The following is a 26,741-nucleotide window of genomic DNA, read 5'->3' as shown; positions in this document are numbered from 1 at the left end:
TCTATCAAGGTTCATAACCTTTTATGTCTGTTCAAGGTCAGACTAAATCAGAATATAAATCACTAGGACACCGCATACTAGCCACAATGACATTCTATTACTTTTTTTCCCCCACTTCCATTGTAAGAAATACTTTTTTTTTCTTTCCATTTCAGTTCTTGTCGCATTTACATAAACTATTCCGCTGATATTCAGTATTGAAATGCGTGGCTTCACTAAATTGCTACCTATACACATAACGTGTGCAATCACACGAGACCGTCAAGCTTGGAAGAGTTTTCATATTTGATTTTATTTTTCGTACGAACTCTCTCTTTCTCTCTCTTCCATCTCTCTCTCTCGCTTCTTAGTTTGTACTTTCCTCTCCATTTTCTTTTGTTTAGATTTCATTGTCCCCCAACTTTTCCTTTATGAGTTTTTCTGCGATTCATTTTTGCAATTGTGTGTCACGGTGTGAGGTTCAAATTTCATTTTAAAACGATTTTTGTTTCGCTCTTGGTGGCAAGCAAATGATGTTTAGTTTGAGTGATATTGGTTGCAGCTTTAATATCAAAGAATTTTTTTTCTTATTGGGGGGGGGGGGGGAGGTGCGATTGTTGGGAAGGTAAGATAGTTTTTTTCTCCTTTCGTAGCTAAAACTATTTCAAACAAACAAAAAGTAATCTTATTTTTTCTACTTTTCGTACTGTTGAAACTTCTATGCAACTTTCAGCCAATTTTTAGAAAAATTCCGTACGCTTAAACCTAAATACTGCAATGATAGTGGAAAGAGTTGGGAGGAATTGGGCAGCGGCAGGAGGAATGGAACAGCTGTATTTTGGCCGAAATAAAATGAAAAATTATTTCTGCCTTGGTATAGTAAATGTAGCAGCAAGAGTCTAAAGCTAATGCATCTACTGGAAGTGCTAGAAATATTTTTTTACATTATACTTCAGAATAAATGAAAGTCTCCCATTCCTCCCAACTCTTCCTTGTTTCGGTTTTTATCATTAAACACGCTGTGACGAAGGAAATTATAATTAACTTTCTTAAGGTGATTATATTACGAAAAATATTATTTTCACTTTGAAATTAAAATATTTTTGAATTCATTACACGGCAATTACTAAAATTAATCTTCCATTATTAGGGAGGCTAGGGTATGCCGCTCCCCGAAATATTTGAGCTTTTATTGCAAAAATAATTCAAATGCAGTGTAAATGAGTTTCAAACCATCTCTTCTTTTAGTGAGTCACCTTAAACCCCGAGATAAGTTTCTCCAAACATTTATCTCCAACTACAGCACTGCTATCAGTAAAGGGTAAATACGCAGTTTTTGTTTCAAAAATTTCCAAGAAAATTGAGTTTAATGCTTCAATTATTGCTTAAATGTCCTAACGGCCGTAGTAGTCCGTTTCAAAAATTATTACATTTTATTAGTAAAGTGACCATCTTCAGTTCAATTTTGAATTATGTTTAGAAGCATATTGTTGCATATTAATCTTATGTTTTCAAATTGATTTAAGTGTTCTATTTTAAGGAAGAGCCCTAGGGCTTTTCCCCAGAAAAAGAATTTAGATGTGTAAAAATATCTCTTCAAAAGAATTTAAAAAAAAAAAAAAAACATCGTTGGAAGCTCAGGATCCTACTCCTTAACCTGGGGCACTTAACATTTGTATTTTTATTTTATGTATGCAGCAATGGATAATAACTTAGGGGACACGTACTGTTTTTTATTTTTACAACTAAAAAATAACATAAGATAGAAATAATACAGTCCTGAATATTTTCACACGTTTCAGAATGTATTTGCCCAAGAAAATATTTGATAATCACCCCAGCCTTTTTTTTTTTTTTTGAATGTAATGTTTTCGCATTCCTCTCCACATTTGAAAGCATAAAAGTATTTAGTGGGCCCAAATCTGTACCTGAGAGCTAGACTAACGTAAATCACATTATTGCTACTTTGCAGGAGAGCGAAAAAAACTATCGCATACAAAGGGATGGGGCTCGGTCTGTTTTATGCTGGTAAATAATTATAAAGGAATTCATTTTTTATAATCACGTTGGGTGACTTGATACGGAAAAGGTTCTGCATACCGTATTACCCCGCATTATCTGCCATGCCAGAAAGAAGCGAGGTTGACCAGCATGCTGGGAAATTCGAATTTTCCGTCATGCCGGATGATTCGAGGTTTAATTTTGAAACAAAAGAAAAGTAAATTTCCCCATTCAGTTCCAATCAGAAAGCAAACGGATGTCAGGCAAATAAATAAATACCTTCTTTTAGGGGGGAAAAAAAGTGTATCGCATACATAATGTGCTTGTTATTTATGGTAGGTCATTATTAATGGATTTAATTATATCCAATAAATTAATCAACTCAGAAGCAATCATCGTTACTGCGATTTGTTCATATTTTTTTTAAAATAAATAATTTTAGGTTCCTTTTAGAGAGGTAAGTTTAATTTTTATTTATTGAATAGCTATGGTAAATTTTTTAACACTGGTTTATAGTTATACTGTGTAGAACGTTTCAGTATGTGCTATTAACGCAACAATTACAGCGATTATTTTTTGAGTGAATTATGAATTTGGGTGCTCGTTTTCACGGAAGATAATTAGCCTCAAAATCACTCAAACTGTCATTAAGAGTTTAGAAAAGCGGGAAAAACAGACATTCAATTATTGAAAACTATTTAATCGGCATTATCTACCAGAATCTCAGTTCAATTTCTTTATGAATTCTTACGAGAAAAAAATAGATACAAAAACAAGTTCAACCCCCCACAATTTTTAAGGTAATAAACGGAATAGCATCTAGTTCAACCTTTCACTTAGTCTGAAAGTCATATCATCCATAAGATCAGAATCATTGTTTCAATGCGCTGACGAAAGAAATCAGCAACAAAACTTCATTCCATTTATCCTTTATTCTTGGAAAAAGAAAACATGCCAAAATCAGCTTTCTCTAAACTGTACAATCTTTGCTTTAACCTAGCTTGAAAAACTTAACCCAAAAACAGTCGCCCTCTTGTCGATTTGTGGAAAGCATATTTAGAACATCTCTTTAGATTGAAATCGCTGAATTTTATTGCAATTTAATTTTTGTATCGAAACAATGTATTTCATGGCGCTAATTTCTTTGAAAGAAACAGAAAATATATAAAACATGTTCGTTTTCAATTTTGAAGTGTGTGGGGGAAAGTTGCTTTAATTTGAACTGCTTCGTGTTTTTATTAATGGCTGATTGCTGGTGCTTTTTACTTAAAAATATCAGTACTAAGTTTTTTTTTTTTAATATTCAAGCCATAATCGTACATTTTTGTTGAATTATCAATAAAATTGAAATTTTCTGATACATTATGGATAAGCATCTTCAAAAAAAAAAAAAAAAAAACCCTCTAGTACAATACAGGTATCCCTCGTATAACACGGTTAATTCGTTCCGTGTAGTATCGAAACCGTGTTATTCGAGACTTTTTTATAAATAGTTTTTTTACTCATTTTTAACATAATTAATCATGCACATATCATAAATCATCTCAATGTGTACCGTGTTATATCGAAGCAGTGTTATACGAGAGCTTGAAATAATGTAAATTAAGGAATGTGTACTGTGTTATATCGAAATCAAGTCATAAGGTGCAAATTTTATAATAGCTGAAATTTCGGCTCAATAAAATATACAAAAGAAAACTGGGAATCAAAACATACAAAGACCCACTAATTTAAAAATAAGAGTTGTTATAAACGATGAAACTTAATTATTTTACACACTTCAAATTAAAACTGTTATGCATAGCAAGAAAAAACTTTGATCCGCTTTTCTTTTTGTACTAAGAACAAGACGCACTCTATAAGAAAAAAAAATCGGAGCTTTTCTGTAGCAATTAAGTTTGTCCGAGCAACAACAACAAAACAAAATTTAAAATAAAAATATTAATTTGAATTTTTGGCATCTTGAATTCAAATTATGTTTTTCGCAATCACGAGCGTGTGTGTACGAACGCGCGTGTGTGTTTGTGTAGGCGCATGTGTGTGTGTGTATGTATGCATGTATGTGCTTGTTGTGTATGCAGTGCTGTGTGTGTACGCGCGTGTGTGTGTGTGTGTGTGTAGGCGTTCGTGTGTGTGTATGTAGGCATATGTGTTTGTGTCTGTGCGCAGGCATGAGTGTGTAGGCGTGTGTGTGTATGCGTGTGTGCGTAGTATATGGACGCCTCCGACCAGGAGAAGCGGATAGTTCAAGACCGGGGGACAGCCGCGCCTGGAGGACGGCGGGCGCTGGTGCTGCAGAGGCCCTGGTCCAAGCTGAAAAAGGAACGGAACATCAAAAAATGTCAAATGAGAACAATAAGCAATCGTGATTGCTCAGTAAAATAAATAGAATAATTCTATTTTATTATATTTCATATTTTGATTCGACTGAATTTTTCATTTATCGTTTGCCAAATTTAGCTTATGTTTAATCCCAATGTTATTTTCTTACAATGCATTGGAAACAAAATAATATTCACCTTTTTGATTTTAGAACATTGATGAGAAAAATCAAATTTGTGTGTATTTAAAAGTTTCAAGTTAGTGTTATACGGGAAATCAAACATTTGAGCCCCAAGACACACAATTTTTCGTAAAAGTTTCATAAAATCAAAGTAAAAAATGATTACAGTTGTTATCATACATTTTTTAACAGTGTATTGAACAAAAATTAAATTCCTTCTTTTAAAATTCGTGTTACATCAAAACCGTGTAGTTATGAATTGAAAATCGTACCGGGTGTAATATCGAAACCGTGTTATAATAATCGCAAATTTGGTACCTTGTAATATCGAAACTGTGTTGTACAAGTACCGTGTTATACGAGGGACGCCTGTATTTCATTGAATGTTTCTGCGTCTGTTCAAACCAGCTACAAAATGATCAAATTTCGCATAGAAAAACTGTTATTGATGCGCAATCTTTTTTACTTCCTTTTACAAAAAAGGAAGTATTGTATTCGCGAAAAAATTTTGACTCAAAAATCGACCTTACTTCCCATTTTGCTCACCCTCGAATGAATGTTGAGTTTTTTTTTTCGACTCGACCACACGTGGATAAGTGCCTTAGAACGTATAGACACGCGAAATATCCATTTTGACAATTCCCGAGTTAATTACAACGCGTTTTCTCGTGACGTCTGTACGTACGTATGTACGGATGGATGTCGCATAACTCAAGAACGGTATGTCCTAGAAAGTTGAAATTTGGTACGTAGACTCCTAGTGGGGTCTAGTTGTGCACCTCCCCTTTTGGTTGCATTCGGGTGTTTCTAAAGGAATCTTTTGCCCCTTTTTGTTATGAAATCATTGTTAATTTCGATGTAAACTCAAGTGGTGTTACAATTTGGGCGGATACTTGGCGATTTATCGCCAGTCTTTTGGTCGCTAAGTTTTGTCGCCAACTTGGCGACAAGTTTGGCGATTTTTAATTTTTTTTTTAACCTGGTTTCAATTTGGCCACTGTTAGTGATAATTAGGGAGTAAACTATTGAATCACATTAAAATTGCCAATAAAATGGGAAAATGACATTAAATTGGAGTAGTGATGTGGATCGGGTAAATACCCAGTGGGTAGGTAAATATTTTTTGGGTATTTACCCGGGTATTTACCCAAGGCCAGGGTAAATACCCAAAAACTGGGTATTTTACAAAAAAATTCAAAAAGTGAGTCTGAATTTTTTTTTTAAATCTAAGTATGAAATAATTGGTAAAACTGATATATACATATGTACTACACAGTTAATAATATTTTTTATTGGAAGACTTGATGAAATAATGGAAGAAACATATCGTGAACCAAAGAATCTTCCTTTTCAATGTCATGATTGGACAAGTATAAGCAATTCAATGATGAACTTCAGGATTTTAAAATTACAATCTAGGTTAGTCATATCCAAAATGAAAAAAAAAAGGAAGCATGAGGTATGCTTGGCAGAATTTACTGAGAAGTTATTAAGACTATGATGTTATTTATTTATTTATTTTATCGCTGTTTAAGTGGTAACGTGGCAAATATACAAACAGTTTTCACATTAATAAGCAAAAAAAAAAAATTGTTTTCTGTTGCCTTGTTCATTTGCATTTGCTCCCCAGTACTTCATGATGAAAATTTATTCGAACTATTTTTAATACACGCAATTAGTGATGTCGGGTCGGAAGGTAAATATTTTTTTGGGTATTTATCCTAAGGCAGGGTAAATCCCCTAGTAATTGTGCATTTTGCCAAAAAAAAACTTTAGGTAGTATCAAAAGGTGATGATTTTCTTTTTAAAACATAAACTGTAAAATGAAAGATTAAAAATATAAAAATTTATATATTATAATTTCTTTAATTATAAGCTTAATGAAATCTTATCAAAAAAACTGTCAGAATTTAGAATGAACTATTCTAAAACTTAAATAGGATGGCAGGATAATTTGATTTTTCATGGGGTAAAGCAAAGGGATTTAAGTTTAACTTTGTCACATAGATGGCACTAGCACAACTTTTCGTTGATTTTTCATAATATCATGCTACTAGTTAGTTTTGGCTTTGAGTTTTAATCAGTTTGTCCAAAGCCTCCTAAATACTAAATTACGCCTATCACATTTGCTTTAAAAGTGATCATCCGCCGGTACACAAACAACGCTACTACCTGACGGCAATACATGGATGGTGTTGCTATGGCGATGGATCCAATCAAATCGTTAATTGGTTAATTTTAAAATTTAAATTTAGAAGTTAACCAATTGTTTTCTCAGCTTTTAATTTCTAATGATTTTGACCTTTGATAGTTGGCAGTAACTAGAAGACCAAAAATATGCTTACTGGAATCATTTTGCTCTATGTTAAAAGGAGAACGCAATAGGCATTTAGTCTTTAGGAGGCGCTAGTTGGTCACTCACTTTGTATTTGTACTGGTAAAACTTTAAATTTTGCTTTGAAAAGTGAAAAACGAAAAAGAAAGATGGGGACATTGATTAGGCATATCCAACACATTTAATGTGAATATCATATTAGATTGCTAAGTTGTTTCACACAATAATTCTTTAAATATGTGATCAAAATACAATTTTTGGACAAAAACAGACATAACCAGAAAAGCAGTGATTTATTCAAAGTTAGCATTTCAGCTTGAGTAAAAACTTTAAGGCCACTAGTATTTTTTAAAAATTGCAAGTACTTATACTGTAATAAATGTCACCTCAGTTAACAAGGTTGTGGAAACCCTTCAACTTGCAGTTTTGTGATTATTTTCATCAAAGTTTTTGTGCTACTTGTGACGATATCGTAAGGTAAAAAGTTAACTGTTCAAGAAAGAGGGCAGATTGAAGCTTTTTCTTCAACAAGGATAAATAGGCGTACTATTGCGAAAAAATAGGAAGATCGAAGACTGAAGTCAACATTTTTGTTTGATTTAAACACAATTAGGGTAAAAAGAAAACCCAGGAAATCTTAAAGCTTTGTCCTCGCGTCATGAAAGAAGAGTTTGGAAATTATTACACTACCTGAAAGGTACTCAACTAGGAAACTTATTCAGACGATAGGTTTAAATGTTTGTCAAAAACGATGTATAACACAATTAGAAGGTGTGGAAATTTTATTAATGCTGCAAAATTGCTTAAACCTCATTTATTGAAAATGCACAATATAGAGCGTTTCAACTTTAGCTAGGAAATCATGACCTGGGATAACTAATGAATACAAATATTTTTTTCTAACGAAAAGAAGCGGAGTTTGGATGGACCAAACGGACGGAAATACTGTTGGCATGATTTACGAAAAGAAAAAGAAATATTCTACAAGCGCCAATTAGATCCAGGCTCTGTCAGAACTTGAGAGTGCTTCGCTTACAATGGTGTGTGCTCAGTTGCGTTTATTTCAGGTAAAATAAACTCACCAACATATCAAAATGTCCTCCAAAGTCATCTTTTACCAAATGCTGAATTTATAATGCTGGTAAAAATTGAAAATATCAGCAAAACAATGCATTTATCCATCCGAGTAACAGTGCAAAAAATAGGATCCAAGTAAACAATGTTGAACATTTGAAATGACCAACTAAGTCTTCATATCTTAACCCAATAGAGAACTTATACTGGGTGACTTAGCAAGAAGAGTTTATGCAAAGGAGAGACATTTTACTTCATCAATAGAGCTGAAATCTACCATCGAAGATGAATGGTAAAAAATACATCCCGAATTTTGTCAAAAACTAGTTTTATTCATGAAAACCAGAATATTTGAAGTAATTTGAAGGAATGACTCCCACACAAGTTTATAAATATTTGAATTTTTGTCCTCATATGCTTTTTTCTATGTTGGCCTTAAAGATTTTACTCAGGTTCAAATATTGATCTGTAATATTTTCTGATAATGAAACACTTACAATTAAATTTTTTTGTCTTTTTTATTTGTATTTAAGGTAATAATTATATATATATATATCACTCATATGACTTTTTGATCCTAAGATTAAGGTGTGTCCAATTTCTCAAAAAGTTCACTGGGCAAAGTTTTTACTCAGACTGTAGGTCATGTGTAGTACAGTGACGGTCCATGTGGATTCACTAAATAAGAAAATCACTTATCTGAAAAAATATAGATTTATACATTATTAATACAATTAATGTATAGAAACACATTACCTCGCCGCAAATATTTGCTATATGTGTAACAAACAAATAAAATTATTGAGAGTGGATTTAGGACTGATTTCTAAACTTTTTTCTTCAAACACGTACTCCTTTCACTGATGACTGAGATAAATGTGAGACAAGGAATGTAGAAGTTCAATTGTTAATTCAGATGAAAGAATGATAATTTCATATCTCCAAAATATCTATGGGTACTTCATTAAATTATTATTCAACCTAATTTTCAAGATTGATAATTTTTACTGATGACACAAAAAATACCTAATATTTGTGCTTGTAGCAGACAGAAGGAGAATATATCTTGCAGTTATAACTGGATTGTCGTATGTCGTATGCAAACTTGTTCTGACTGATAATAGTTTGGTAGTTTCATCAATGCCATAATATGAACTTTTGCCATTGATAGCAGAAAGAAAAGCTATCTGCTTTCCATTAAAAATTAGATTCATTGTGGAAAATGTTGTTTAACTGGCAATTTTTATTCTGGAAAGAAAAACTATTACTAAAGTAGACGAGTTTCGCTACCAAAGTTTTAAACTTTTTTTTTTTTTTTTTTTTGAAAAACGTCGCAGCTGGATGGTTGAAATAAATTATTGTATTTCGTCAATTCATGGATAAAAACAAATTTCTTCAAACTCGTAGAACAATATCAAATGCTATTTAGAATTAGACGAGATGATCCTCTGTCTTATTATTTAAATTCAGTATGTTCTTTTCGTTATGCTGACATGATAAGTTTTCTAGAAACTTTAAGAGTTATCTTGTCCTATATCACGGGTGGAGAGGAAAATTCAACTTTCAGTGGCACAATTATATTTAATTATGCATCCTAGAATATTATATACTTCACAATATTTAAAGAATTATTTTAGCAAGCATTTCATAAACATAGTTTTGAAAAAATGAAACACGGAAGAAATGGTCAAGTCTTGATAAACTAACAATAAATAGCCATAACTAATGAAATTTTACCTTAGTTCAAGTTACTCTAGTAACAAAAATACGCTGATTCCATTAATTAAAATTTAGTATTATGTAAAATACACTTCAATATGTTACGTAAAAAAATTGAGTACATTTAGAGCATTTCCTCGTGTTCGAAGATTTTTGATTTTTTCAAGTACGATTTCCTAATCAATAAATTAAAAAACAATTACTAAGTTAGAACAGATAGTTATAGATTTTTTTTCAATGTGAATCATTTTTTCTGTTATTTTTCATTGAAAGAGCTAGAAGACTGATTTGAAATCTGAAGTAAATTGGCAAGTTTTCAATCTTTGTTAATATCTCAGATTCAAAAAAAGCTTCCGAATAAATTGTACTTTGCTCTTTCCTAACAGAGATTTGTTTATAGAATGTGGAAATATTTATTTTCTAAGTGTACGTTTATAATTTACGAAGGTATTGAGTCATAAACTGGCTGCCTATGAACTCTGAAAATTTAGGCTTAGCGTAAGCATCAACTACTAATTTCAATAACAAAGCAATAAACAGTTTTTAAAGTTTCATACTTCGCATTCCTTCATAGATGTGCATGATTTACTTAAATAAAAATTTTCATTGAAATCTGTGACATGTCAGCCACAGCTAATTTGCTCATATCGCATGGAATGACCTATGTCCTCCAGACTTAAATTTTTTTTTCCAATCAAATTATCTGAAGACACGTGCAGTACACTCCGTCTCAGCCATATTTAATTATCGAAAATGCTTTATTGTTGCAATTTAAAGCATTCACTTAATTATAGAATGAAATAAGCCGTCGTTGAAGCTAACTTGATTAAAATGCCCTTCACGGCGCTCGTTATGGTCAGGTATCAAACGTATCGGATTCATAAATCTTGCTTTTCGTTTCCAACTTACTTTGCATACAAGAGATAATGAAAGTAAGAAGATGAATACATTCTTTTAGGAAATTTGACTGCCTAATTGAATTTACGATAAGCTTATTAAAAGTTGAACTTCTAGTTGAAGATACGCGCGTTTTTGTGCATCGAACTGCATAGGATATCAAAGTATATACTGAATTGATTGGCATATGATAATCAATTAATTGAGTTCATGCAGTTCTCCGTAACGAGTTCTTAATTAAAATGTTAATCGCATCGATTTAAATTCTGATTGAAACGTCTGAGTTAAAAATTAACTGACTCATAAAACAAGTTTTCTTCTATTTCAATTTTTTTCTAACTCATTTGTCTTCAACTGAAACACTGTGGCGTGGTTCAAAGACGGCGCAAAATTAATTGACGGTGTCTGTTACTGGGCGGTCGGATCCGTTTTAGAAATTGAATATATAAAATGGAAATAACTGATTCAGAGGATCCAGAAGCAGCGAAACGTTAGATGACATGTAGTTGCATGAGAGAAAAACAGTTTAAAAATTCTAAATGAATGAAAAGGCTCAAAAAATTGAGCTCACCTGAGAATGATGATCTTAAGCATGTCTGTTACGGGTGCCGTTACCCTTATGTATATATTTTTGCAGCAATAAGACTGAGTCAAATCATGCGTTGTCAAGTGAATGTCTCGAACCTGTCGATATTTCTCCCTAAACTAACCTCAAAGTTCACTCGCAGATATTCATCTCCCCTCAACTCTCATCTCCCCTCAACGTCTGCCTCTTTCGAAACACCCCTCTTTCCCGAACACAGGTAAAACTTGTTCCATTATCCATTCTCAAATCGGGCGGAAAAAAAAATGCTATTTAAGTGCACGAGGGGGGGAGGAGATAAAATGGTGAGCAACAAAATATTTTGGGATAAAACATTTTTTTACCGAGCTATCTGGATTACACATAAGGATCCCTATGCCCCCAAAATATCTGGGTATTTATGATCAACTTCCAGGGGAAGATTCAATCTGAGCTAGCACGATATGTTCTTTATTGACTGAAGTAATCCGCCAATTATTTTTTGTGACCTTAATTTCTTTTGTTCGAATGCCGATGATGTAATCACGTCATATTTTGTAGCAAAAGTTATTTTATGGGGAAATTTTCTGTTGCATATGAAAACCTGAAAACCTAAAATGCGCATATTCAAGTCAACAGAAAACCAGCCGTATCGTACATAAAAAGTGTTTTCAGAGTGTAAGGAAAGTGCTGTGAAACTGTCAGAAACTTTTTTTTAAGGTATTTATTATACCTTACTTCAACTCGATAATTGTTTTAAGCCTTAAAACAGTAGAATAGAAAATTTCCAAAAGGGACTACCTTAAGGTATTTTCAAAATTGACTTTCGCTAAGAGCTCTATTTTTTAACGAGGAAAAACTGATATCTGGTTTCCCTTCTGACTTTCTGCAATATCAAAAATGTTTTTATCTGACCAAGATAAGACCTTTTCAAAAACTTCATAGAAGACTTCAAGTCTATGAAGGTAATCTGCAGTGGCTGACAGATGCGGCATCACAGATGGACGTAGAATATTTTTAATGAAAACATTATGGGAGGATGGTATTTTTACATTTTTATCATAATGTAAAACAAAATATTGTGAAATGTAAAAGAAAATCTGTTGTTGTCTTTTTAAAAACATGGCTGCCGTTTTACTGAGAAAAACACTCAAATCCTCGGATGATTTTCGAGAAGGACTCATTTCAGAAAACTAACAATGTTTCTCCCCCAAATTCATCCTCAAAGATACTATTTTGTTTGTTATAACCCACAAAGTTTTTGATAAGGCTAAAAAAAAAAAAAAAAAAAAAAAAAAAAAAACATTGAATAACTTCAGTGGTTTACCAGAAAATCAGGTTTTCCTATCTCCTGTATAGTTTGAATTTCAAGACTTGAGCCCTTTTTGAAATTCGGAATTCAATTTCTCTGACATACAGTTTCATTACGCTAACTGCTACTCTTCGAATACTATAAAATGCAGTTGCTCGCTTTTAGGCTACCTCGGAAACCGGTCAAGAGGGCGGCAAAAATACTAGAAAATAGTTACCAGGTTTGAGTTCCAGAAAGAAAAAAATAATAATAAAACACATTTCTGATGAAACGTGAATAGAGAACCATTGCTGAAAGAATAGATAGCGTATCCTAATTACTCGACTTGATCAAATTTACCGTACTTGATAATTATGGAACATGACATTATCAAATGAAGCACAATATTTAGTTTCAGTACCGAATTTTTTTAACAGACTTCAAAAAATGAGGTTATGATTTCGTCATGCGGCTTTTTATGTATGTTTTCGTATTACTCCAAGAATACTGGGCGTATTTGATCTGACAAACCACCAAATCCTGAGTTAAACACTAATTTAACAAAACGTGAAAGTCTTTAAAACTAAACCTTCTCAATTACGTTAGGTAGTAGTTTATAGGAGTCCCCGACTTCAAATGGTTATTAAAAATTAAGAGATCTTATATAATCAGTTAGGTATTAAAATAATTCATCGTATAGTAATTAAAATCAGTGTTTATTTTATAATTGTGTATTTAGTTTAGTTGATTTTTGTACAGGAATTGTAAAATAAATTTAATTTATACGATTGGGTAGGAAATCGTATTGTAAGTATAACCAATTATTTTTTTACTTTTTAGTTTCTCTTCTTTTTTTTTTTTTTTTTGCAGTCTGTTCTTTTTTAATTTGGATTTTTTTTTCCACAATTGCAGATTTACTCCTTATAACCCATAAATGCATGATTTCTTTAAAAAACACTTTAAAGATGTTCTTTGGCTTTAAACGTCTGTTCAAATCATGGGGAAAATACTCTAAAGAATAATAGTTTAAGTTAGGTATGGTTGTGGTTTATGGTTACACAACTATTTGGCAACATTTGGCTTTAACTGAAAAAACAAGAAATAATTTACCAGAAAATGTCCCAAAACATTGATAAAAATTGCTTACTATTTAACTACAGTCGGACCCCGATTTAACGAATCTCTATTTAACGAATTTCGCAATTTAACGAAACTTTCTCTATCCCTAACTAAAATGAAGACAAAAACCCCTATTTACCGAACAATAAACCCCGAATAAACGAATTATTTTAACAGCCGATTTTTTTTTTTTTTTTTTTTGTTAATTCGAGTTAGGAAGTTTTGGATTGTTTTCCGAATGTTACATCCATAGTGTCCGAAATAGAAAAAGACTTCTCTTGGAATCAGAAATTTTTTGACGGGTGAGAAGGCAACCAACGAATATTGATTTTGATGCAGAAGCAATAATGAAACTCCCATTAAAACTTACTTTTTCAAATGCTTTTCATGGCCTGGAAACTGTAAAAACATATCTCATGCAGCAAGCTGCAAATTACACAGTATTTTCTTCCCTCCAGGGGCATTCCACGGTATTTTTGACATTATGTAGAGTCCGTAACGTGACCTTTTTTTGCCATAACTTTTTAATTTACCGTTTGATTTGCAAATTATTTTAATTTGAGCTGGTGTGTTGGTAGGAAAAGATCAAAATAAAATAATATGCTAATCAAACAGTAAATTAAAAAGTTATGGCAAAAAAGGTCACGTTACGGACTCTACATAAATGTCAAAAATACCGTGGAATGCCACTCCATTAAGTCTAAAGAGAACTTTTTCGAGTCAAGTATCAAGGAAATTGTCAAACATCAATTAGTCAGTAATTTAAAATTTCAAATTAACTCGTGTTTAATAAGTCGTGAAATGCTGAAAAAAAGGTGTACACTTTCTAATTATGGATATTTTTGCGCAGTTGCTTATTAGAGGTTTTAAATAAGGTAGGTGCAGTTTTTTCAATTTTTTTTTTCACACCCCGATTTTACGAATAACCCCGACGTATAAAAGTTTAGGTCCCAATGAATTCGTTAAGTCGGGGTCCGACTGTAGTAGTAAAACTTCATTCGTCATAGAATTAATATGCATTTTTTGCGCTCTGAATCTAAATATGAAGTTAGTTTTTCTCTAGCAGCTCTACTTTTTCAGATAAGAACTGCTGTTTTATCCAAAATATGCAGTTTTAATTCCGCACTTCTAAAGCAAATATAGGCCTCTGAAACAAGAATTGCTTGCAGCATATTTGCCCTATTGTCAGTCTGCAGCCCAGTTACGTTCAGGAAAATTCACTATATGGAGTAAATATCAGGCAAATTTAGTAACAGCGGTTCAACGAATTAAGGTCAACTTGCAAGTTTTGTTTTGCATGCATTCGCTTCGCTTGATGTGTGACGAGTTGCATCTTTGCATATAACATTTTCATGGTTCGATAAATATAGTGGGTGACCCTAAACAAGCTTTTTTTGGGGATCCTATGCAGTCAAACCTAAAAACATAGGCATTAATGGAGAATCGGGGTGGTGGTTTCAGGGGTGTTGAAGTATTGAACCACTCATTCAAAATACTTGTAGTTCGGAGACAGAGCATACCACACACGTGTGCACATAAAAAAAGGTAAATAAATAAAGGAAAGTACTTTAATTTTCTCTCATTTTCTTAAATAATTGACTACTAAAATTTTAGTCTTTTTTGGGAGACTTGAAAATCGGGGACCCATGCCCAACAGCCAAATTCGTCTGTTTGGTAATTGAGCACTGATTTATTTGTATAATACAATAGGAATAAAATCTCCGTGTTTCGTTTTTTGTTTGATCTAAGGATATAACTTAAATCCATGTCATTTATATATGTCAATGTTATATGTTAGAAATTTAAGCTCCTGTGCAAAAACTGTCATATTTGAACTCAGGAAACCAAATTCATACAAAATCAGCTCCAAATACCCATGCACCAAAACGACTGTTTCCCTGTGTTACTAGTTAATTTAATTTGTTCTTACATTATTTTAGAAGAATAAATTGGATATGTTGCCGAATAGCAGCACAATACATTTAAGGATTACTTTTTTTACTGCAAAATTTATTTTAGCAACCTCCATTTTTTAATTGGGTGGTAAAAGAAAGTTCTGGTAAAAGGGCAATTTCAATAAAAGCTTTCTTTTTTTTTTTTCAGGAGAACTTTATTTCGTCACTCTTAATATTCTATTCAAAAAGATTGTAGTGAAACAAAGACAATAAAATCGTGCAAACAGCACCATTTACACATCATATTAGTTATCGGCCACTCTCAAAACCACCGGCGGAAGAGCGCCGAAAATCAGTTCTTTGAACCTGTTGCTTACCATATGGCATCGCCTGTTTTACAAACATCACCACGCATATACTTTAACTTTTATTTCCATCTACCTTTTGGGCAATCAGGGTGAAGGATTCGTACCTGGGGCCGACGGTAAACGAGTAAAAAAAGAAAAAGAAAAAAAAGCGGAATCAAAAAACAGCAAGGGTAAGTCAGAGAACCATCTCACTTGATATTCTTCACCACACACGCCCGGTGGCAAAATATGGAACTTGTAGCTGGCTATTTATTGTGAGCCAGTGTCGTGCGCTGATAGAGCAATTAACTTCTGCCTCGTCCATCTGTTGATTTCTCCCTCATAAAGTCAAAAGTGGGGGGAGAAAGGGAAATTTACCTGATAGATGGAATGCTTTCAGTGTGTTGTTTGGAGTTAATTGTTATTGACATATCACGTTCGACTCGTTTAGAATATAATCACACAGCTTGGCAGATTGACAGCATCGAAAGTCCATTAAATGAAAGTTTTGGGAGTTGACACACGAAGCAGTCTCTGAGCATTTCTTTCTTTTTTTTTTTTTACTTTGTTGCAGTAATTATGTCATAGCTCCGATTTTTATCATTGTTGGATTTAAATATTTTTTGATTGTGTTAAAGATCTATTTTATCGCATAGGATTTGAATATGTTGAGAGTTTGATATTAAAGTATCTTTAGACATTCTAGTAGTAGTTTCTCTAAATTTAAAATTAATTCCAGCGTTATATCCAAGTTGCGTTCCAAGAGTATCAGGAACTCTGTAAAAGATATCTACCAAATGAGTGCATCTAATGGGGTCGTTTCCAAAATTTCAAAAGTATTTTTTTCTGAAAGAACATGCTTAAAAACGTAGGATCTGACCATTTTTTGAATAATTTGTTTAAGTTTAATATTTTTATAAAAAAAAATGCTTAAATCGCTGCTTTTTCATTGTTTATGCTTCTGCCGATGTCATTATAAATGATGAAATGCCATTCACAGAACAAAATATTTAATTTGCATCTTTACTGTCATGTATTGGCAACGATATGGTCGATAGCAAGCGTAGAGCGCAATTTTAATTCGCTGCTTGATTATCCTAACGTGGAAACGCGATAAAAAGATGCGCCAAAGAGCATCATTTATGACGTCATCAAGAGACCACGCTTGTTTGAAAAAACGGAACTTAAAAAATTAAAAAATAACTAATGGGAAAATGAAAGTATTTTCTGGGCCCATGTTATTAGTATTATTATTATTATTATTATTATTTGCTTCTATCAATTTCAGTGACAAAAAGTACTACTTTTGACTGAAGGAAACAACCGCATTCTAAATTAAGTTTTGCGAATAATTTCAAAGAAACTACCAGATTTAGTTCAGTTATATTTGTGGTAAGATTTGCTTGAGGTATTTAATAAAATTAAGCACTGAAAGTGACTTACTGTATAATTCTTTCGAAGCAAAATAGTTTTTTTAAAAAATCGACTGCTTACTGTAGAAAAAGGCTTTAAAGCAAAATATTAACTGACTATCTTCTTTACTATAGTAATAAAGTTGAATGTCCGTATGTCTGTGACGCGCATAGCACCTAATCATTCGGCCAATTTTCATGAAATTCGGCACAAAATTAGTTTGTAGCATGGGGGTGTGCACCTCGAAGCGATTTTTCGAAAAGTCGATTTTGTTCTTTTTCTATTCCAATTTTAAGGAAATTTTACCGACCAAATTATCGTAACGTGGACGAGTAAATTACCAAATTATCATAACGTGGAACCGTAACATGGGCGAGCATAGCAAATTGGCGAGAAATTCATCATCCATTATTTGTAAATATACAGGCGAACCAGAAGACCTTTTAATTTTCTACTATGGGCAAAGCCGTGCGGGTACCACTAGTAAATAACTAAATCGGGTAGTTTTTCTTCCTGTTTACTTAGTGTCTCTGTATTGAATTCGATTTATAATCTGAGCATTGTTATGTGGATATTTTTGCTTGCTTGCATTGCAAAAAGGTGTTGTTACAGAAATAACTGAGCTTGTAGACTTGAGATTCAACAATCATTTTACATAATAAAATTATTTATTCATTTTACGGCTAGTTAAACGACTCTAAAAATAAATTTCCAAAACTACTCAAACGGTCGACTGAATGCGCCTCGACATGGTCGGTGGGAATGACTCATTTTCTTCAAAAAGAACATCGCTACAGATTCAGTGTAGATACACTTTAAAATATGCTTTATTAACAACAACAACAACAAAATAACAAAACCAAACTTCGGGGAAAATTTATAAAATGAAACTGACAAATAAAATTGAATTCAGTTTTCACAAAACAAATTCTTGCCTTCTGTCTTTCAGTCTTTTGTTGGAATTAGAGTCCGTCTATATATATCGCTGGTAGTCTGGAAAATACTAACATATATTCCGGATAGAACGCGCTAATTCGTTCCCAAACACACACACGAGCACCGATAGTTGGGATAGACGTAATTGAAAAATTTGCAAACAAAAAAAAGAAAAAAGAAAGAAAATTAATTTGTATTCTAAAATTTTGAATTCAAATTATGTTTTTCGCAATCATGAGTTGCGACAGGATCTTACTCATTGGAGATATTGTCTAGAAACTGCTCCTGTCCCCCCCCCCCCCCCCCAAGCCTGCCCCTTCTCTTGGGCGGTTACGTGTGTATACACTGTTAAAAATTCAGGAAGATTTTCTGGTAACTGTTACTGTAAAATGTCGGACTTACAGAATCGCTGATTTTTACGGTAATTTATACCGGAGAAATAAGTGATCCCAGCGCCAATTGGTTGCTGTGGCCTACCAAGGAAACCTTAAAATTTTACAGTAACACTTGATTTTTACGGTAATAATTACTGGCAACAAGGATGCCAGTAACAATTACCGTAAATTTTCCGGAAAATTTTTAACAGTGTAGTTGTGTATGTGTAGGCTTGTGTGTGTGCGTAGATCTGTGTGTATGCACGTTCGCGTGTGCGTGTGTAAAATCGTGTGCGTGAGTGTGTATGTGTATGAGTGTACATGTGTTTGGGACATGGACGCCACCGACCAGGAGCAGCGGCTAGCGGGAGGAGTCGTGCCTGCAGAGGACGGAAGAGTTTGAAAAAGGAATCACAACACCACGGACGGTCAAATGAAAGCAATTAGCAATCGTGATTGCTCAAAAAGGTACTTGAGAAGTGCATTCCATTCTAAAATACCCTAACTCTCCTCCTCCATCCCCTCCCCTCACAAAAAAAAAAAAAAAAAAAAAAAAAAAAAAAAAAACACTTTCCAGAGGTCGCTTGTTAGAAAACCAATCCTACTAATCACTTTGTATTAAAAGCAACGGATGGAACTATTTCAAGAATTCTTCACACAGAGTCATACCTCTCGATACACTCCCACTCTGCTCTCGGTCTGCATCATACAGTCGAGTCTTATTTTAGCAATGCCCAAAGGACCAGCGAAATAACTTCGCATTTCACTGTTCCCTTATCTTTCGTCGATATTTCGTTGCATCGATATAACGAATTTTATTGTTCCTATGCAGTGGCGTAGCTAGACCCGACTTTCGGGGGGGGGTACTTCTTATATATATATATATATATATATATATATATATATATATATATATATATATATATATATATATATATATATATATATATATATATATATATATATATATATGTATAATCGCTTGGAATTTTTCCCTTTTCTTCTTTTTTTTTTCTTTCTCTTCTCTCTTCTTTTTCTCTTTTTTTTGAGACTACCTTTTCGGGGGGGGTTTTGTCCCCAAAACCCCCCCCTTAGCTACGCCCCTGTTCCTATGTAATTTGAGTCCGGAATAACCAAAACGTTCAGCAAAACGAGATTTTGCTTTAACAGACTTCGCTAAAACAGGATTTGACTATATTATCAGAATGTTTTGCATACAAAACCGTAATTTCTCATGCACATACGGAACGAAGCATTGGAGTTAATGTATAAGAAATCTGTTTGAAGTATGAGCTCTTATTATTTTTGAAAAATCGTGTTGCTTGAATTACGTACTCTTTTTTTTTTCAGTGAATTAAAGCCATTAGCTCACACCGTCACAGCTGTAGCTCCTACGCCTCCAATCCGTCTTCGTGTTGTGAACGCCACTGACCAGGATGTTTCTGGGGTCGATCTTGGGGATCCACTCTTCCTGAAAGTCGAACTTGCTGATGAAAGTAAGTGTTTCCATTCTTGAAATTGAATTAGTAGTTCTGTAGATTGATTATAAACATTAGCGATGCGATGGGCTTAATCGAATGACTATAATCGAATTATTCGATTATTATGAATCGTTCGAAAACTCGATTTAGCACTTCGATTTCAAAAAATTTCTTTCGTATGATTTATTCTAGCGATTTTTATTAAAAAGATTTCCTAACAGAGAGATTTTATGAATGATCATATGTCGAATGGTCAGGGACCGATTTACACACCTAGGTGCCCCGGGCACTGACAAATATGGTGCCCCCCCCCACACACACACACAAAATATGATGGTAAATGTTGGATATTATTTTTGATGGAAAGAAAATTTTAAAATACCGATTTCATACGAAAAAAGTTAATAATCAAGATGTTTTGCAAAAATATCATTTAATATAAATCTAAAATAAATTTATGGTTTTCATGTTAAAAATTTTTTTACAGTTGCATATGGAAAAACTATGAAACAAATGGTAAAGGTAAATCATAATGTGCTTTCTGCGCATCAATGATTCCTCATATATTTTCTCCTTTGTTTTCTTGTTAGTGAATTCATCTATAATGTCTTCATACTCAAGTTTTAGGTCAAACTTCTTTCTATTGATAATAGAGCTAATAAAGATAATTTAGCGTCAGAAATGAGAGTATGCAAAGGACACTTAATTCTCTTCAATAGCGAAAATGATCGTTCTCCGCAACAATTGGCTAATGTGGTTTCATTTAATAAAAAAAAAATTGTCTAATGACAAATGTTTTGTTTCCTTTAGTTAGAGGCCCCAAACACTGGTCCTTGAAAAAAAAAAATTTGATGACAGAAATTTGGTGCCCCCTTTCCTACGTCATAAAGACCACGTCTTTTTTTCAAAATCGGACATTTTAAAAAATTAATTGAAAAATAAGTGTTAAGAAAATGAAAGTATTTTCTGAGCCCATGCTTTTTTTTTTTTGCTTATTCTATCAATTTTAGTGACAAAAAGTATTAATTTTGACTGAAGGAAACAACCGCATTCAAACAATTCCCTATCGTTAGCATTGAATCCAAAACGCGTTTCTTCAAATATCTCGAAAACTCATTTATGCAGATACTGCCGTTTTCCTGCCCTCGGCGAAATTGACCCCACTCCCTTTCCCTGAGCCCCCTAAATAACGATCTTGCACTCGATTATACACATCGCTTTCAGGGTTAAATATAACAATGGAGTACAATCGTGCGAAAAAAAAACTTAATACTGGTGTTCGCAGTGTCGATTCCATTTGTAACGTAACGACCAGGGTTCGAAAATATATCAAATATCCGATATTTTGATATATATCGGATATTTTGATATGTATCCGTTATTTCCAATCAGTGCAAACTTAAGTCATTAAATAGTAACTGCTTCCTCTGTTTATTTTCTTATGCTATTATAATGCATCAATTCTAAAATTAATGTTTCTTTCATTATTTACATTCATAAATATACATTTTTTTTTAAATTTAGATACTTTGAATGGCATTTAAGTATAAATGATATTTACAATCATTTATAAAATTTGATAATTTAATCTATTGAAAATAAAATATAGCATAACTGATACATTTCTACTAATTTTAATAGAATTATTTAAGCATTAGATGCTTTACTCATTTTTCTTTGGTTAACTTTTACAAATTTTTAAAAAAATATGCATTAGTCAGTACACATCCATAAGGCTTTTTTTCTTCTGACCAATTAAAATTGTTACATTACCTAAAATTTTATGAATAAAAAATAAAGAAGGAATATAATATTATTTACATTATATTAATGATAAATTAATATGTTATATAAATGTACTATATTGCTTTTGATTATTTTTAATAATAAAAGAACTATAAATTTAATATTTATATCGCAAATGTCGTACTACGAAAAAAGTAAATATCGAAAATATCGAAATACCATGATATTTTCAAAATAAATATCGGATATATATCGTGATATATATCATGATATATATCGACTGATATATGAACCGCTCAGAAGCCAATGTGGTTAAGTCCAAAACACAAAAATTGAGAAAATTAATGTTTTTTGATACATTAGTTTTTAAAATTCTTGGTTTATTAATTTAATTAGAAAAGTGTATAAAATCTTTTTTCGAGGTGTAAACTCCGCAAAAAATCAAGATATGTACAGGATGTGTAAATAAAAACGTAAGTATTTATTGAAATAATGACAGCATCTTAAAAATTCTAGGACTTATACCTTTTGGCAGCTGAAAAATATAAGAAATTTATGTAAAAATAATAAAATAGCATTTATTGTCATAAGTTTTATGTTTACTCATCACAACAAACACCATCTTCTTCCGAGTTATTTAAATGTAAATCTTGATCTCCATGTGTTGTCCTTAATGTCCTGTAAAAGTCGTATTTAATTGGAGGTATATACTTTAATAAACATATGATGTCTTTTTTGTTTCTCTTGAAATTGTTCTGCCGTTAGGATATAATATAGGTTGAGTTATATTTTTAAAATTTACTGGCCTATCTATTTTTTTTATATCAATTACATGAAAGGTATCATCCTCGTCAAAATCATGTTTGAACTTAAGGCTGCTTGGTTTGACCTTTCCAATTTTATCCATCTCATACTAAGCCAATTTACTGTTAGTCCACTTGCTGACTTTTTTCTGTTGGTAACAGCTTCTTCCAATGTTTTTGTGGAAAGAAATTCTTGTTGATTCATTTCGACAACTCTGAAAGGGTTCTATTTTGTATCTTTTACTATTTTGTATTATATGATACCAATCACTAGGTTATAAATATACGGATTTTTTTTTGCATAAGCTTTTACAACTGCAAAATCAGTACCATTGGGCAAATAACTGTGCCCACTTAATAAAAATTTAAGCTCAATTGATTCAGCTTTTATATCTTCACTCTGAACCAATTTCAGTAAACTTAACAGTTTTTGTATTTCAATTCTGTCCTGAACATGAATCTGAATACATTATAATTTTGTGAAAATCCTTTGCGTACAATTTAATGTGTTTAGTTAAACACGATGACACTTCTTGTGAACCCCGCAATGCTTCAATTATAGGCCAAACATACATGTAGCCCTCGTTAGCTTTTAAATCATGGCAACCAAGATTGCATACATATAAGTTTCTCTTGTAATAAGCCACTGATGTGGATAGTTTCAGAAATGGTAATGCTTTTTCTAAATCAAAACTAAATACGTATATTTCGTCTCAAGCTCTTAGTCGATCATTAGCCATACTATTACGGGCAATTTCTGCATTTCGCAAGTGTTCGTCATGTTAAACTTCAGTTGCATTTTTTTCTTCATCTATTGTAGATTGTTTTTTTATTACCAAATAATCAGATTTTGCACAAGTATCTTTTGAAAGTTGCTTAAAATGTAAGTTAAATTTTGGTCGAAAATATATGGTAATAAAACCTTTCCTTTACTTGTACAATTTTGCTCTTCATTACATTGTTTGACATACAGGTTAAAAATTTTTGCAATAGAAAGATCTGAATTTAAGTATCTGCGTCTGGGATTATGACTTCTTGTACTATGAATTTCTTTGTTTTCAGTGTTGCCAACAAATATCGAAAGAAGAAGAATTTAATTTTCATTTCAAAGTTTATGTAAAAAAATATTGATAAAAGGTGGACTTATTCACAATGGCTTCTGAAATTATTATGCAATATATTCAGAAGCTATTAAAAAAAGGGCTGTCTAACCTAGAAAAAAGTAACCAACAAATAAATCCTTTAATAACTAAGAAGATTATTATTTATTTCATCAAAATTTCCAAAAATCAGAAAATATCAAAAAAATGGACTTAACCGCATTGGCTTCTGAGCGGCTCATATATCGGCGAACCCTGGTAACGACCAACAAAATTTTCTCGTTCTAATCCAAGAGCTCATGAAGAAAGAGATTCGTAAAAATTCAACAAAAAGGAAAATACATACTTACTTTATTTGCTTTTTTATTTTGTAAAGCACCAAACGAGTGAGTTCATTTTATTTGTACTGTCTTTTCCTGTTATTGTTTTTCGAAGAATACTTAGTTGCAAAAACGCTGCTGTTTTTCACTCTTAGAAGAAGAGTTGGAAGTTTTCTGCCCACTCAAAAATTATTATGCTGGAGGTGGTCTTGCTCGAAATTCTTCACACTCATCGTTTTCAAAGTCGCTTTCGTTATTATTTTTTTTTTCATTTACTTTAACCTGAAGTTCAGGTACAATATTATCGGGAGTAGTTATCTTGGAAGTGATAACATTGGAGCCAAAACATACATAATTTCTAATATTCTAATGATTTTTTATTTCCCTAACTTAAAAAGTAGGTCATCAACACTTACTCTCGAGATTTGACTCTTCAGTAACTTTCAATTTTCATTTAGCTTCCGCCTATCGAAGATTTGTTTTCAAAAAAAAAAAAAAAGAACAAACAAACAAGCAAACCTAAGTTGAAAAATAGAAATAAATAGATATTTTATGAATCACAAAAGATAACTCGTTATAATCAAGATTTGCTCGTTAAAAGCCAGTTAAATACTCATAGATTTAGCATTATAACAACTAAGAATTTCCGATTTCTTCGTTAAATCGGGGTTTTCATGAAATTAAGAATCGTTGTTTGTGAGTTTGGCTGTAACTGCAATGAGAATAGCAAATTTTGTACGAAATAATTCAACACTTAAATGTAAGTAATGCTCAAAGAATTAAAACTTCTTAGCTGTTGAAGTATTAGTTTTAGTTAAGCAATGCATTTCATTTTTTTAAATGATTAAGTAACCCCAAACCCCCTCCTCTCTGCACCTGGAGAAAACTTAAAATCGACTCCATCCAAAATCAACAGCATGTTTGAGCATCGATCATTAAATATGAAATTCTTTCGGATTTTTTTTTTTTTTTTTTCTATTTAATTATATTTTTGTCTCAATTTGTTTCAAAGTAACTGAAAAACAAACTGAATTGTCTTAGGAATAAATAAAAGAATTAAAAAAAAATCATTGATAATTACGTTGATTAAGAAGCATCCTTAACTTTCATCAAAATAAGCATTGGTTGCTTCTAGATGCGTATATGTAAATAATATTCATATTGAAGTACCCTGACTGATAACATGCACATTATTTTAGAAATGATAAATCAGATAAAATAAAAAATGTTTACTTCTCCTCATTACAAAAGATAATTTACTTTCTTCCCCCAAAATAAAAAATAAAACCAACTCCTTTCCTACATTTAATATCTAATTCGATGCCAAATCGCAAGACGGAAAATCGATACGTTCAACAACCACATGATAATGACCCCTAATCTGGCCATTTAAATGTACAAAACGTAAACCTTTGCATTACCATAATAATAACCAAACACGCCCCTACGATTTATATCATGCCGCCCGCCTCCCGAAAACAATCATTAGCCAACTTCGGATAGTTTTTGACACCGATCCAGCGGGGATTAGATGTTTAATGAGTAATTAATGTTCAGTTCTTCGTGCCCTTTTGTCCCATCATTAGTACTGTTGATGAATATTCAATCCCGCCCCAGTCCCATCTTCGTTCCTGGTTGCATGTACAAATACAAGACTGGCGGCTTCTTTTGTGTAAGAATGACGCTTTGCCAATGATTTATGGGCTTTTGTTTTGGAGGTGTGATGACCCGTTGCTGAAGGAAATCACATCCGATTGCATGCCGTTTCGGCATTATTTTTCAGAGCTGTGGAGTCGGAGTCGAAAAGTCGGAGTTGGACTGATTTTGGTGTTAAAGAGTCGAAATCGGGAGTCGAAGATTTATTAAGGTAGACTCGGAGTCGCAGTCGTTCATTTTCGCCCAAAGTCTGCAACTCTGCTGATGCTTGCGTACTCAGAGTTCGAGTTGGACTGATTTTGAGGTGAAGGAGTCAGAGTCGGGAGTCGAAGGTTTAAAATTTCAAGAGAGTCGGAGTCAGTCATTTCCCCCAAAAAGTCTGCAACTCTGTCAGCGCTTGCAAAGTCAAAGTCGAACTGATTTTGTGGTGAAAGAGTCCGAGTCTGAAGTCGAAGATTTAAAATTTCAAGAGTTGTAGTCAGTTTTGGAGTTTCCCCCAAAGTCTGAAACTTTAGGGGCCCTTCATTAATTACTTAAGGATGATTTTGGCAATTTTTGAAACCCCCCTACCCCATGTAAGGGCACGTAAAAATTTTCAAACTCCTCCCATTCTTATGTAATATTCCATTTCGTTTTTCAAAATTATAAAATAACGAATCTTACATCACTGGAATCTTCATTAAATTCATTGTTATTAAATTATTTTTATCTTTTGTGTAAAGAAATATTTACTAAATGATTGGAATTGGGACTGAATGTTTTTTCGACTTTTTTTTTTTTTTTTTATTGATGCGATACCAATTAAAAATTAACCATACCATACACAGTGCTATTCTTTTATTATATTTTACATTTTTCATTCTTTGTAAAATAAGTAAAAAATAGCTCATCTACTAAGTTTTTTTTTTACTTCCAGATGCAAAGGAAGTATGATCCCTGCCGAACCACTTACAGCGCGATTTCTAATCTAAAATATTGACTTGGAAAATATTACGTAAGAATGGGTTTGACCCCTCCTCCCCTCAAAGTAAGGGAATGTAGAGATTTTTCCAACCCCCTCCCCTTCGGCACCCTTACGTGATTAATGAATGGCCCCTTACCAGTGCTTACAGAGTCGGAGTCGGACTGATTTTGAGATAAAGGTGTCGGAGTCGAAGGTTCTAAAACTCATGGAGTCAGAGTCAGTCATT

The 26,741-nt window shown here is 32.7% G+C and overlaps 1 protein-coding gene across 1 annotated transcript in view; it reads left to right on the top strand.

The window, feature by feature from the left end:
- The window catches only part of LOC129224852 (uncharacterized), a 156,860-nt gene that overhangs the window by 44,530 nt on the left and 85,589 nt on the right, over positions 1-26,741 (top strand). Inside the window, exon 6 of the mRNA XM_054859398.1 lies at positions 19,796-19,941. Coding sequence (XP_054715373.1) covers positions 19,796-19,941 — 146 coding nt within the window. The remainder of the gene's footprint in view (positions 1-19,795; positions 19,942-26,741) is intronic.

This window comes from Uloborus diversus, chromosome 6, assembly GCF_026930045.1.
Source record: "Uloborus diversus isolate 005 chromosome 6, Udiv.v.3.1, whole genome shotgun sequence".
NCBI lineage: Eukaryota > Metazoa > Arthropoda > Arachnida > Araneae > Uloboridae > Uloborus > Uloborus diversus.
Note: the sequence above shows the minus strand (reverse complement) of the source record. Positions and strands in the feature narration are given on the sequence as shown.